The following is a 12,307-nucleotide window of genomic DNA, read 5'->3' as shown; positions in this document are numbered from 1 at the left end:
TTCAAATTAATGGTGAATGGGAGATGGCAAGCTCACGGCTTTAGCATAAAAAACAAAACAATAAAGATAGCACATTTTCTACTTTCTCAGCTGACGATACATTTACCTTGCCAGCAGAAATTTGGAATCTAAAGAACCCAGGTCCAGGTGAGTGCAAACAACTGGCCTGTCTAGTTCAGCAGTAACTGCCTATAGTCAGGCCCTCTAAGGCAGTTTACCTGGTTCTACAGCGTGACCTCGACTATGGACTTTTTCCCCTATAGTGGCCCCTGTAGGTCATCCAACTGTCCAGGAAGGCAGGAGCCTGAGACCGAATCATGACTGCTTTGAACCTCCATCTGGTGGAGGCCATGTCCTTTTCATGAGGCGCATGGGAATGTCGCCCTATACCCCTACTATTTTTTATTTTTACAATATTCTTCCCAGTCCTTTCCTTGCTTCTCTCAGTCCCAGACTGAGAAAGTAAAAGCATCACGGGAATTTAATGGATTGAAAGAGAACCCGGACGACTGAAGAATAGGATGGGTCCGGAGTGGTCTTTCGGAAAAAGGGGTTTGAGGGAGAGGCAAGGGGCAATTCTCCCAACTCAACTGCCCTTCCTAGAAGCGGATATGGCCCCCAAAGCCAGCTAGTCCCTCCTGCCTGGAAGACAAAGAAAGGCTCAGGGCCGAGTGGTGACGGGGTGGGTGGGGGCAGCGACTCGCGTGAGCTCGAGGACGTGAGAACGCAGCCCCCGCCCCTTTCTCCGCCCCCTCCGAGAGGCGGGGCCCCTAGGCCACCCCCAGAAAGGTTCCCCAGCGACGCGGGAAGCGGGGTCCAGACGCCCGCACACGCCCAGGCACGGGCGGCGTGGGCCGGCGCAGTCGGGGGAGTGGGGGGGGCAAGGGGAGGAGCCGACGGGCGAAGAAAGGCCGAGCGGTCTGGTGGGGGCGGGGCCTGGGCCTGGGGGCGGGGCCGCGGAGTGGGGCGGGGCGGAGCCGGCCGAGTCCCGGGCTGCCTGAGACAGTCACTGCCCTGACGGCGGCGGCGGCGGCGGCGGCGGCGGTTGGCCGGTGGGGGCTGGGAGGAGCACGACCGAGGCTGCTGGGGCAGCTGGAACTGGCAGTTGCCGGGGGCCAACGGGAGGATCTGGAGCTGAGAGCGAGCCCCAGGCCGGGCGGAGGAGGCGGCTGCATTTGGGAGTCTGGGGAGCGCTGGCGGCCGCGGATTCTCAGAGGAGCAAGTGTCTGAGGCTTAGAGTCCGCAGCGGCGGCGGCCACGGCGGCGGCTGGGGCCGAGGTAACCGAGGGGCGGCAGCGGGGGTAGAAGCGAGGCTCCTCCTCAGGTCCGAAGCTCGGGGGCTGTGGCTGGGCTCGACCCTGACTCACCCACCCACCCTTTCCAGTCGCCGGCCCCAGACCGACTTCTCCCCACGTTCCGCCGTGGGCCGGGCGGGGGCGGGAGCGGCGCGTGTGGTGGGGGCGCAGAGCTGGGCACCAACAGGGGGGCGACCCCTCATCTGGGATTGGCAAGGACGTCGGGCACCCCCTCCCCCTTCAAAAGACACACCCCAAAATCTCGGGGCGGGGCGGGGTGTTGGGGCGTTCCCAGCCTTCTGGAAGGGAAGACCTCAGCGTAGAAGCTGCACCTCGGTCCGTGGCCTCTCCGAGGTGGCCCCCCTGTGGCTCCTGGAGGCTGCTCAAACGGAAGGTGGTTCCCGTCTCTGGGAATCCCGGAGTTCCTTTTGTCTATCTGCTCAAACTAGAGGCCAGAACTGTAGGCAAACACCCACCAGCCCCGAAGCACTCTACTCCTTATCCCTTTTCTGTCTCGGAAGGAATTCTCCCCGGCAGCCTTTTCTCCGGCCACAGTAGTAGATTCCATTCCTCACCCCCAGCCGAAACCTTTTATCTTTAGCGCAGAGGAAGGAAGAATTCACATTGTACTTGTGTTTAGATTTATCATTCAAGATCATCCTGATCCTCCCCTCAAATTTTTTTTAACCCATTCCCACTCAGCCACAACCCTGGAAATCATCCCCTAGATTTTGCGAACTATCAACAAAGAAGTGTGACTTGTCGAGTAAACAGAGTCCTTGACTGGCTGGACTGTGCAGTTTAATAGAGCTTCCTTTAACTGGCGCTGTTCTACCAAGCTAGTCCGAAAGACCTTTTTGGCTACAGTTAAGGATGTTCCTGTGTGTGCATAAAGCCTTTTTTTTTTCTTTCTACACAAAGTTTTTTTGAAAAAAAACCTAGGGTAACTTGATTAAAAGGTAGCTGTTTGGGAAGCATAGCCATAGAGAAAGTAAAATACAGAAAGGAAAATGTAATTATGATTCTGGGGGTAATTGTCCAACTTTTTGAAAGTGCCAAAGATGAAGTGTATGGATTTTTTTAAAAGTATATGCATTTTTGAGATGATTTTAACTGGCAAATTGTATCCTTTGTAAGCTTTTAAGTAAACCCACTCTTAACATAATATTTTGCACTGAGGTATTGTTGTTTTATTTTAGTTACTTGTGGAAATTGTTGATTTGCAGATATCTTGAACCTAGAAACCTGTGAACAGGTTCATTAAGAACCCACTCTCATGAAAATGCATTTTATGAATGCTTTGGATTAAGAAGGTGTTAACAGTGGCCTGTCATTTCTGCCACATAAAAGACCATAATCTGAAACAGTTCCCTCCCTGGCAATTGCCCAGATGCCTGAAATTGGCAAGGTCTGGTACTTTGAGTGACTATGCTTCAATAAGAAATATAAAGCTACCTATCTATTGTATACATGTAATCTCTTTGATGGCATTAACTATAATGGACATCTTTTCTGCATCTAATTTTCAGATACAGAATTAACACTTCGAATCTGGAGAAGCATTTTGTACAAATTGAAAGATTGGGCGTTCTCTTTAGTTTTCCAGATGTATTATCTCATCTGCACACTTGAAACATCCACAATCACATAAACTCCAAGATATAACCATGGAGTTATGTGACCCATCAAGATTTAGGGAAAGTATTGTCACGCTTTGGAACCAGGCAATTTTCCACCAGTTCGACAATTAAACTAATATATTCTCTGCCGATAATCAAGAGTAAAGAGCCAAATAAAGTCATGCACATTCTATTGGCAAATGGCATCTGTGGCTGTTGAGTTTTACTGTAACTCGTTACTGTATCATTCAAAGTCAACTTAATTTGCAAGTTATGTCCTAATGGATGTAAAGACCTGTGTTGATGTATCCAGGATCTAGCAAATGTTGAAGATAAGGAACCTATTATGACTAATCCTTGGGAAGAGAAAGTCTGCAAAATGGCTCAAACGAGTTTACTGCAGGGGAAGCAGTTTTACTGTAGGGAGTGGGTTTTCCACAAGCTTCAGCATTGCCTCCAGGAGAAAACTAACTGCTGCAATAGTGCTGTCAACACACCATCCCTTGTAATGAATTCTGGGAATAATGCTAGTGTTGTCTCTGGAAAAGGAGCTGCCTGGGGTGTGTTGTTGGTAGGAGGGCCTGGCAGTGGCAAGACAGCCCTATGTACTGAGCTGTTGTGGCCAAGTTCACCTACAAGCTTGCAGAGAGGTTTACATCGCCAGGCTTTGGCCTTTCATTTCTGCAAAGCACAGGACTCTGATACTTTGTGTGTTGGAGGGTTTATTAGAAGTCTAGTTGCCCAGATCTGCCGCAGTGGACTACTCCAAGGATATGAGGATAAGCTAAGGGATCCAGCAGTCCAAAGCCTCTTACAGCCTGGAGAATGTGAAAGGAACCCAGCTGAAGCATTTAAAAGGTAACAATAAGAATGCCATGATGTTCTGGTTTCTAAGCAAAAATTAACGTGTTTGTTTTCTAGATATATAGATATAGATTTTTTTTAGTTTTTTTGTCTGTTTTTTAAATTTTGTGGGGGTACCTGTACTACTTCTGTACATATGGGGACAATCTGTAGTTGTAAATACATATGTTTACTTTGAGTATCGAAGGAAACAAAATTTAAGCTTTGTGTTGCACAGGATATGGATTAAAAGTATGTCTTTTATCTTGTTTAATAACAGAATGTGAAGCACTGCAGAAACTTAATTTTTTTTCAAACTTATGGCAATTGTTTATTTACTTTTCGAATGTTACCTATAACTGGTAAGGGATATTTATTGTGGTAGAGAAAACCACTTAGCTGCCTGGAAAATAGGCTACATTTTCAGGGAGGGGAAACTATATATGGTGCTTAATTTAAAGGAACTCTCAGCATAGCATCTACTATCTTTTTTGTTTATAGTATTACTATTTTCTCTAAGTAAGACAAGTTCATTTTGGAAGAGATCGTTGGCTATTGAGAATCTGAAGAAAATCTGTGTTTTTGGAATTATTTCCCTATCAAGTAAACAAAAAGTTGGGTGGTACTTTTAAATATGGATATTTATAAAATAATGAAAATCTGGCATAATGTTAGTCTTTTAGTGAGCAGTATGAAAAACAACTTTTTCCTAACCTCAGTTAAGGGTTTTTCCATTGGTAAATGAATTGGTCTAAGAGCAAGTGAGCAAAGAAAACGTGATTCCCTGAAAATAATTTTTTGCGTATCACCCCTCTGCCCATTGTAAAAGAAGCAAGCAAATTGTTATTTTTGTACCTGCTTATTGCCTCACTGCTGCTTCAGTTACTCATGTTGCATATACTTTTATCCCTACATAGTAAGTAGTTCTTAGCAGGCGAAAGTTTGTTCCCAAAGTTGCGGGTATACTGTGCGGTGGAGATTAGCATACGTGTATGTATGTGTGACTGTATTTCTGTTTCTCTGTGTGTCTCTAGGAGTCATTTAAGCAGGATTTGAATTGCTATGAAAGGAGTGATGTTTGTTTTTATGTTGTCCTCATATCTAATGGTATGAAACATTAATTTTTAAGTGATTTGAAAATACTAATAATATAGCAAACACTGTGTCAGTATTCTAAATGATTTACAAATACTAATTATTTTCATAGCAATCCTGTGAAATAGATACTATTATTATTGCCATTTCATGGATGAGGAGACCGAGGCACAGAAAGGCTAAGTAACTTGTCCAAGGTTAAAGGCTAGTAAGTGGCAGAGCTCAGATTTGAAGTATGTGTGTATGTATACAGGTTTATAATCATAGAAGTTCTTGGAAGGGCTTGAGGGGGAGAGTAGATTAGAAGTTTGTGGAGGACAGGGGTGTGTGTCACAGCTGTGATTTGAGTGTAGGTTTCAGATTACCCCTGTAAGTGATAAAGTAGTAGTCCGGAATGATCTTTATGGATAGTGGTATAGAATTCAAACATGGGATGGGTATATTAAAGTCACCCAAAGGGATGTGTCTTTGAGAGGTGTGATATTATTGCAGAGTTTTTAATGTATAAGTGCAGTCCAGTAAAACTCAGGGCAAATCTGTTATCTTTTGCTGTTAGCCACCAACATCAGGGTTAAAGCTATTTGATCATTTTTAAATAACAAGTAAATCTGTTAGGTGATACTGGTGCACAAATATGAAATACCAGGTTCAGTGGAATCACTGTGTATGAAATCAATAATATCTTTACTATGTAAGTTTCTACTTTTTAAGAGACTTAAAGTCTCTGTACATAAACAACTCTTTTCCTATTGACTTCCTACTTTTTCTGAAGATCCTATCATGAGCTGAAGAGCTGAATTTTCATTTTTTATAATTTCATTTCTTGTAAGTTATTTGGATTTAACACCTTAGGAAATCAGTTTCAAAGAATTTAGCTAACTAAGTTGAACTTAGTCCAACTAAATTACAATGTATTTTCTTAGAGTTTATATGTAAATTTCATCTTTAAATATTTAAAATCATGTTTGATAACTGTATTTTTGCTATATTCTGATTTCAAGCATATCTTTCTGTATGGTATCATAGATTTTTCTGAAAAAAGGTCTTTCTACTCAGATGGTCCTTCTATTTTTTTTTTTACCTGTGTGAATTTTAGTTATTAACTAATTGAAGGGAAATAAGAAGCAATTAGAGCTATATGTAAATATCACACCAGTCCTGATTTTCTGACTGACGAAAGGAACTAATCACTTTGTATTCCCAAAATGTACTATGATAGAGGAAGCATAGTCTTCGTATGTGGAACATTTTGGTGCTTTTAATTTCCTCCTGGATCTTTCAAAACCCTGGGTCACTTTCTTTCTTCATCATTAAAGTAATTAATCATTACGTAAATTAGGTAACTCTAGTATTATAACAGCTGTTTCTGATAATTCATAGAGTACATTTCCTCTAAGACTGTGAAGCTCTAATATAACCATAGTCAAAGGCAAATATGAGAATACAATTCATAGTTAAAGAGAAATACTTTTGCATAGTCTATGGCACTAGATGATCTAAGCCTTTACTTTTGGACAGAGAGTCAAGATTTTATTTTAGGTTTATTGGTGATTGGTTTGTTAATTAAGTCCTTCAGAGGATTTTAATAAGAATCTATTTTATTTAGGCAGGGAGAAATGTAATTCAACAGGTAGGCAATCATTGTTTTCAAGAAGTTATAATATTTTGAAGGAGACAGATAAAAGCTTATTATAACATGGTGGGAGATGAAATACAAGCAAGTAAAAATATTTTTACTTTTGAAAAAAATCCAAAACCAGTTTTGTATTGTTACTTTTTTAGCATCTAACGCTTGATAATATTGATAGTTTCATATATTCACGTGTGAAACAATTTAATAGTATTGGAAAATTGATAAAAATCTTAGTTCTTCACAGATCCGCAAAGTTGGGGAAATTACAGAGAAGCAATTCAGTATTGAATGCATCTTTTTTTTTTTTTAATAATGATTTTTTATTATATTATGTTAGTCACCATACAGTACATCCCCGGTTTCCGATGTAAGGCTCGATGATTCATTAGTTGTGTATAACACCCAGTGCACCATGCAATACGTGCCCTCCTTACTACCCATCACCGGCCTATCCCATTCCCCCACCCCCCTCCCCTCTGTAGCCCTCAGTTTGTTTCTCATAGTCCATAGTCTCTCATGTTTCATTCCCCCTTCTGATTACCCCCCCTTTCTTTATCCCTTTCTTCCCCTACTGATCATTCTAGTTCTTATGTTCCATAGATGAGAGAAATCATATGATAGTTGTCTTTCTCTGCTTGACTTAATTTCACTTAGCATTATCTCCTCCAGTGCCGTCCATGTTGTAGCAAATGTTGAGAACTCTTTCTTTCTGATAGCTGAGTAATATTCCATTGTATATATGGACCACAACTTCTTAATCCAGTCATCTGTTGAAGGGCATCTCGGCTCCTTCCACGATTTAGCTATTGTGGACATTGCTGCTATGAACATTGGTGTGCATATGGCTCTTCTCTTTACTACGTCTGTATCTTTGGGGTAAACACCCAGTAGTGCAATGGCTGGATCATAGGGTAGCTCAATTTTTAACTTTTTAAGGGACCTCCACACTGTTTTCCAGAGTGGCTGTACCAACTTGCATTCCCACCAACAATGTAGGAGGGATCCCCTTTCTCCACATCCTCTCCAACAATTGTTGTTTCTTGCCTTGTCTATTTTTGCCATTCTAACTGGCGTAAGGTGGTATCTCAGTGTGGTTTCGATTTGAATTTCCTTGATGGCTAATGATTTTGAACATTTTTTCATGTGTCTGTTAGCCGTTTGTATGTCTTCATTGGAAAAGTGTCTGTTCATATCTTCTGGCCATTTTTTGATTTGTTTATTTGTTTCTCGTGTATTGAGTTTGAGAAGTTCTTTGTAGATCTTGGATACCAGTCCTTTATCTGTAGTGTCATTTGCAAATATATTCTCCCATTCCGTGGGCTGCCTCTTAGTTTTTCTGACTGTTTCCTTGGCTGTGCAGAAACTTTTAATCTTGATGAAGTCCCATAAATTCATTTTATCTTTTGTTTCTCTTGCCTTTGGGGATGTATCATGAAAAAGGTTGCTTTGGCCGATGTCGTAGAGGTTGCTGCCTATGTTCTCCTCTAGAATTTTGATGGTTTCCTGTCTCACATCGAGGTCTTTCATCCATTTGGAGTTTATTTTTGTGTATGGTGTGAGATAGTGGTCAAGTTTCATTCTTTTGCATGTAGCTGTCCAATTTTCCCAGCACCATTTATTGAAGAGACTGTCTTTTTCCCACCGGATGTTTTTTCCTGCTTTATCAAGTATTAGTTGCCCAAAGAGCTGAGGGTCCATTTCTGGGCTCTCTATTCTGTTCCATTGGTCTATGTGTCTGTGTTTGTGCCAGTACCATGCTGTCTTTGTGATCACAGCTTTGTAGTACAGCTCGAAATCCGGCATTGTGATGCCCCCAGCTTTGTTTTTCCTTTTCAACAGTTCATTGGAGATTCGGGGCCTTTTCTGGTTCCATACAAATTTAAGGACTATTTGTTCCAGTTCTTTGAAAAATGTCCTCGGTATTTTGATCGGGATAGCATTGAAAGTGTAGATTGCTCTGGGTAGCATGGACATTTTAACTATGTTAATTCTTCCGATCCATGAGCATGGAATATCTTTCCATCTTTTTATGTCTTCCTCAATGTCTTTCAAGAGTGATTTATAGTTTCTAGAATATAGGTCCTTTACGTCTCTGGTTAAGTTAATTCCAAGGTAACGTATGGTTTTTGGTGCTATTGATACTCTATATGGAAAACCCAAAAGAAGCCACTCGCAAACTATTAGAAGTTATAGAGCAATTCAGTAACGTGGCGGGATACAAAATCAATGCTCAGAAATCAGTTGCATTTCTGTACACGAATAACGAGACTGAAGAAAGAGAAATTAGGGAATCCATCCCAGTATTGAATGCATCTTATACACTTTTCTTCAGTTTACTTCCTAATTTTTTCCCTAGTATTTATCTTCAATGATACTATATATAATATGTAATACCACAAAAAAACTTCTTACATCAAGTTATACACCTACGTGGTAACTTGTTAATTACTGGTCTTTTTCTATATGATAATAAAAATAAGAGGAACATTATTTTAATCTCGTTAAATGTTGCTACTTTCTTTCCTTTCTGACATGATATACTATCTTGAGTTTTAGATGCAGTTGTCACAAAATTTCTTTTGACATTGATTCATTCTTATAGCAATATTTGAGAGTCTTTAGTGTTTTAAGCACAGTTCAGCTGAAGATATTTATTGAGAGCCTTCTCTGTGTTAGAGTTCCGCTGTAGATAAATCAGTGAATAGAACAGACAAAATGTCCTGCCTTCATGAAGCTTAAGTTCTTACAATAGTATTTATCTTATTTCTATAAAGATAAATAATATTTGGGGTAAATACTTGTTATAGTGTCCATGCAACACATGAATATTTTAACACTGGTTGGAAAGAATTACATGATCTGCTAAAGAGAATGATTAATGAAGACCCATTAATTTCTTTTTTTCCCTTTTTCATTTTTCTCTCTTAATTCGTTAAGTTGCAAAACTATTGTTACTGTGTTTAGTTTTTTTTTTTTTTTTTCTCATTTCTGTTGATGGAACTAAGTTGATGACAATTACGTCTTTACTTGAGAATTAGAGGCTGATTTCTTTTGCCTTTTCCCCTTCAGGCTCTTATTGCAAAACTTTGTATATTTTGTGTATTTTCTAGAGTTAGTGTTAGAGTTTCCTGGTAGTCATAAAACTGTAAAACGAATCCCAGTTATTTTTGACAGAAGTGTCAAGGTATGTAAGTGAGGGAATCTGAGGAGGAGTGTAGTAGTTTCAGATCCTGTGACTGGGTTAGAAGCACAACTGAACATGGTTATTTCATTCAACCAGAAACTCCTTTCTGAACCTTATTGTCATGGTCCTTGAACCCAAGGATGTTCTTGGAGATTTAGATGGATGTGGTGCTGGGAAATAAAATTTTTGTTCCTGGTAGATACCATTCTCTAATTTTTATTTCTAGTTAACAATCGCAGGACGAGGTATGAGTTTTCTATGCGTGATATCAATTTTCCTTATAAAAAGATTTTGTTCTGTGTAATGTGAAAATGGAATAAAATTGTGAAGAAGAATTAGGATGATGACTAAACTTTCAGAGTTTAGCAAGAAACTGTGTTAGTTGTGAGATGCTTGTTAGAAAAGGATTGGAAGCCAGAAGACCAAGACATTTGTTTTTTATGTCAGATAGGAATCCTCAAATGGTTGAATCTTTTTTCTAGTCTTTTTATTTCCTTCTCCTTGAACATTTATAATTTTTCACTTGTATCTCTTCAGATTTTTAGCTTCTGTCGTAGTTATTTATGCATATCTCTTATGTTATCTCCTCTATTAGGCATATGCTTCTTCATGACATTATTCATGACTGATTAATTTTTTATATTTACCATAGTGCTTTTCTACAGCAGTTTGCATATAGTAAGTGCTAAATGATTATCATTTGAATGAATGAATAATGCTACTTACCTATCTAGAATATGTTTGAACCTAATTGAAAGGCAGCTGAAGTTCTTGCATAAGAAAGGGAATTGAAATGTTATATTATTTAGGTCACTTTTCAGTGCAGACCAGACTGATACAGTGATTATTAATTTATTAACCTGCTGTGTCTGCTCTTTAGCATGTATGAATATGGCATCAGTCCAGATAGTTTTAAGTGGCCAGATGTCTATCTTCTGTCTTAACTGCCTCCAAGTATTTTTGGCATACTCAACAAAGGGACCAAGAACAGAATGAGAGTGGAATGTGTGCTTCCCTCTTACCCTCAGTTTTGGGGGCATTTTCAAGGCAAAATATTCCCTTCCATTATCTGTCTTGTATAACTAATACTACTTAAAATGACTGACATTATGCATTCTTAGATATTATCAGATTAAAAGATCTTGTAAAGTATCTTTGCTGTTCACATTTTAAATAAAATAAATGGATTAATATAATTTTCATAATCAAAATTCTGTATTTCTTTTAATCTAAGTCATTTTTCACTGAATTGTCTGTTGTTTCCAATTTTTAACCATGTTATTTTTACTTTAAAATGGACTTCATTTATTGAGACTCCCCCATCTTTCCCTTCCTAAAACCTTTTCTTTCCACCCTTGATGGGTTCTTTCTCTTTTATATTTCATATCTAAGAGCTGCTACCTTTGGTTCTCGTTCCTGGTACTCGTTATCATTTGCTGAACCATTCCTCTGCCTTTAATCACTTCTGCTCTAATGACATAACATATTTTTCCATATTTATACTGTTTAATTTCAGTCGCATTTTTAGTTCTGCTTGGCGGTTCTTTCATTTTCTTCTTAATAAGTCAGATTTTTTTTTAAACCAGAGAGAGTAAAGTTATGCCTTACGAGTAGAATATTTTTTACCCAATCTGGGAAATTTCACCCACACATCCAGATTTTTAGTTTTTCTTGAAAAAAAAATTGAAATTTGACAATATTAGATTCTCATTCTTTTGAATCGGTAATCTGGTAGAACTGAGTTAGCTGCTCTCTTTAGATGGGGTCTCCCCACCCTAATTTGATCCAGTTCCCCCAACTCTGTTATTCTCTTCTAAGACCATTTCATTTGTTTATATATCCAGTGTGGCTCCTGCTAGCATTTTCAAACATGAACATGTTTTCTATTCCTCTAAAAAAATTTTTTTTTTTAATTTCCCACCAAATCTTCATATCATCTCGAATTTGTATAGGCAAATACTACTTTTACCTATGACCTCATTTTTTAATTTACTGATGTTTGACTTCAATATACACATATTCACAGAAAGCTTATTTATGTAGTGTAGTTCCTGAACTCATTGCTCACTCTATCTTAGCCTTAGATGATATATTCTAGAACTTTTTTCATTATTTGTAATTTCTTCCTTTCAGAATCCCCTCACTATGTTTTTTGGTCACCCTCCATGTTCTCTGTGAGTGTTTACCCAACAAATCTTACTTAGTTCTTCTCTCTTTATACCTACTCCTTCAATAATTTTATTTACTTATGGCTACCAATGCTCATATCTAATATGATAGCAATGAAATCTGCATCAACAGCCTTTGTCCTCACTCTGATCAACATGCATCTTTTCACTGGAGTGTTCTTCACTAATCTTTCTGTCTTTTTCAAATCAGCATCTCTTTCAGCATTTCTATTCATTGGCTCATTCATTTATTTCTGAAACAACATTCTGCACCTGCTGGGTGCCAGAAATGCGCTTAGTGTCAGGGCTAGAGCTGTGAGCCAAACAGGACACTGGGTTATGGGGGGGGGGGGTACATTGAACAAATAATCACAAAAATAAATGTAAAAATGCAACTTAAGTGCCAAGATGGAAGAATACAGGATGAAAGCATATAATATGAAACTCGATCATTATCTGGAATTTTGGGA

General features: G+C 39.3%; 1 protein-coding gene across 1 annotated transcript in view; it reads left to right on the top strand.

The window, feature by feature from the left end:
• Positions 1-999: 999 nt before the first annotated feature.
• ANKRD50 (ankyrin repeat domain containing 50) overlaps positions 1,000-12,307 on the top strand; it is a 35,918-nt gene continuing 24,610 nt past the window's right edge. The window contains exons 1-2 of the mRNA XM_026499297.4: positions 1,000-1,278; positions 2,825-3,772. Of these exons, the coding sequence (XP_026355082.2) occupies positions 3,261-3,772 (512 nt within the window). The 5' untranslated portion in view covers positions 1,000-1,278; positions 2,825-3,260. The remainder of the gene's footprint in view (positions 1,279-2,824; positions 3,773-12,307) is intronic.

This window comes from Ursus arctos, unplaced genomic scaffold (genome assembly GCF_023065955.2).
Source record: "Ursus arctos isolate Adak ecotype North America unplaced genomic scaffold, UrsArc2.0 scaffold_11, whole genome shotgun sequence".
Classification (NCBI taxonomy): Eukaryota; Metazoa; Chordata; class Mammalia; order Carnivora; family Ursidae; genus Ursus; species Ursus arctos.
The sequence above is the reverse complement of the archived record's forward strand: the minus strand, read 5'-3'. Positions and strand labels throughout refer to the sequence as shown.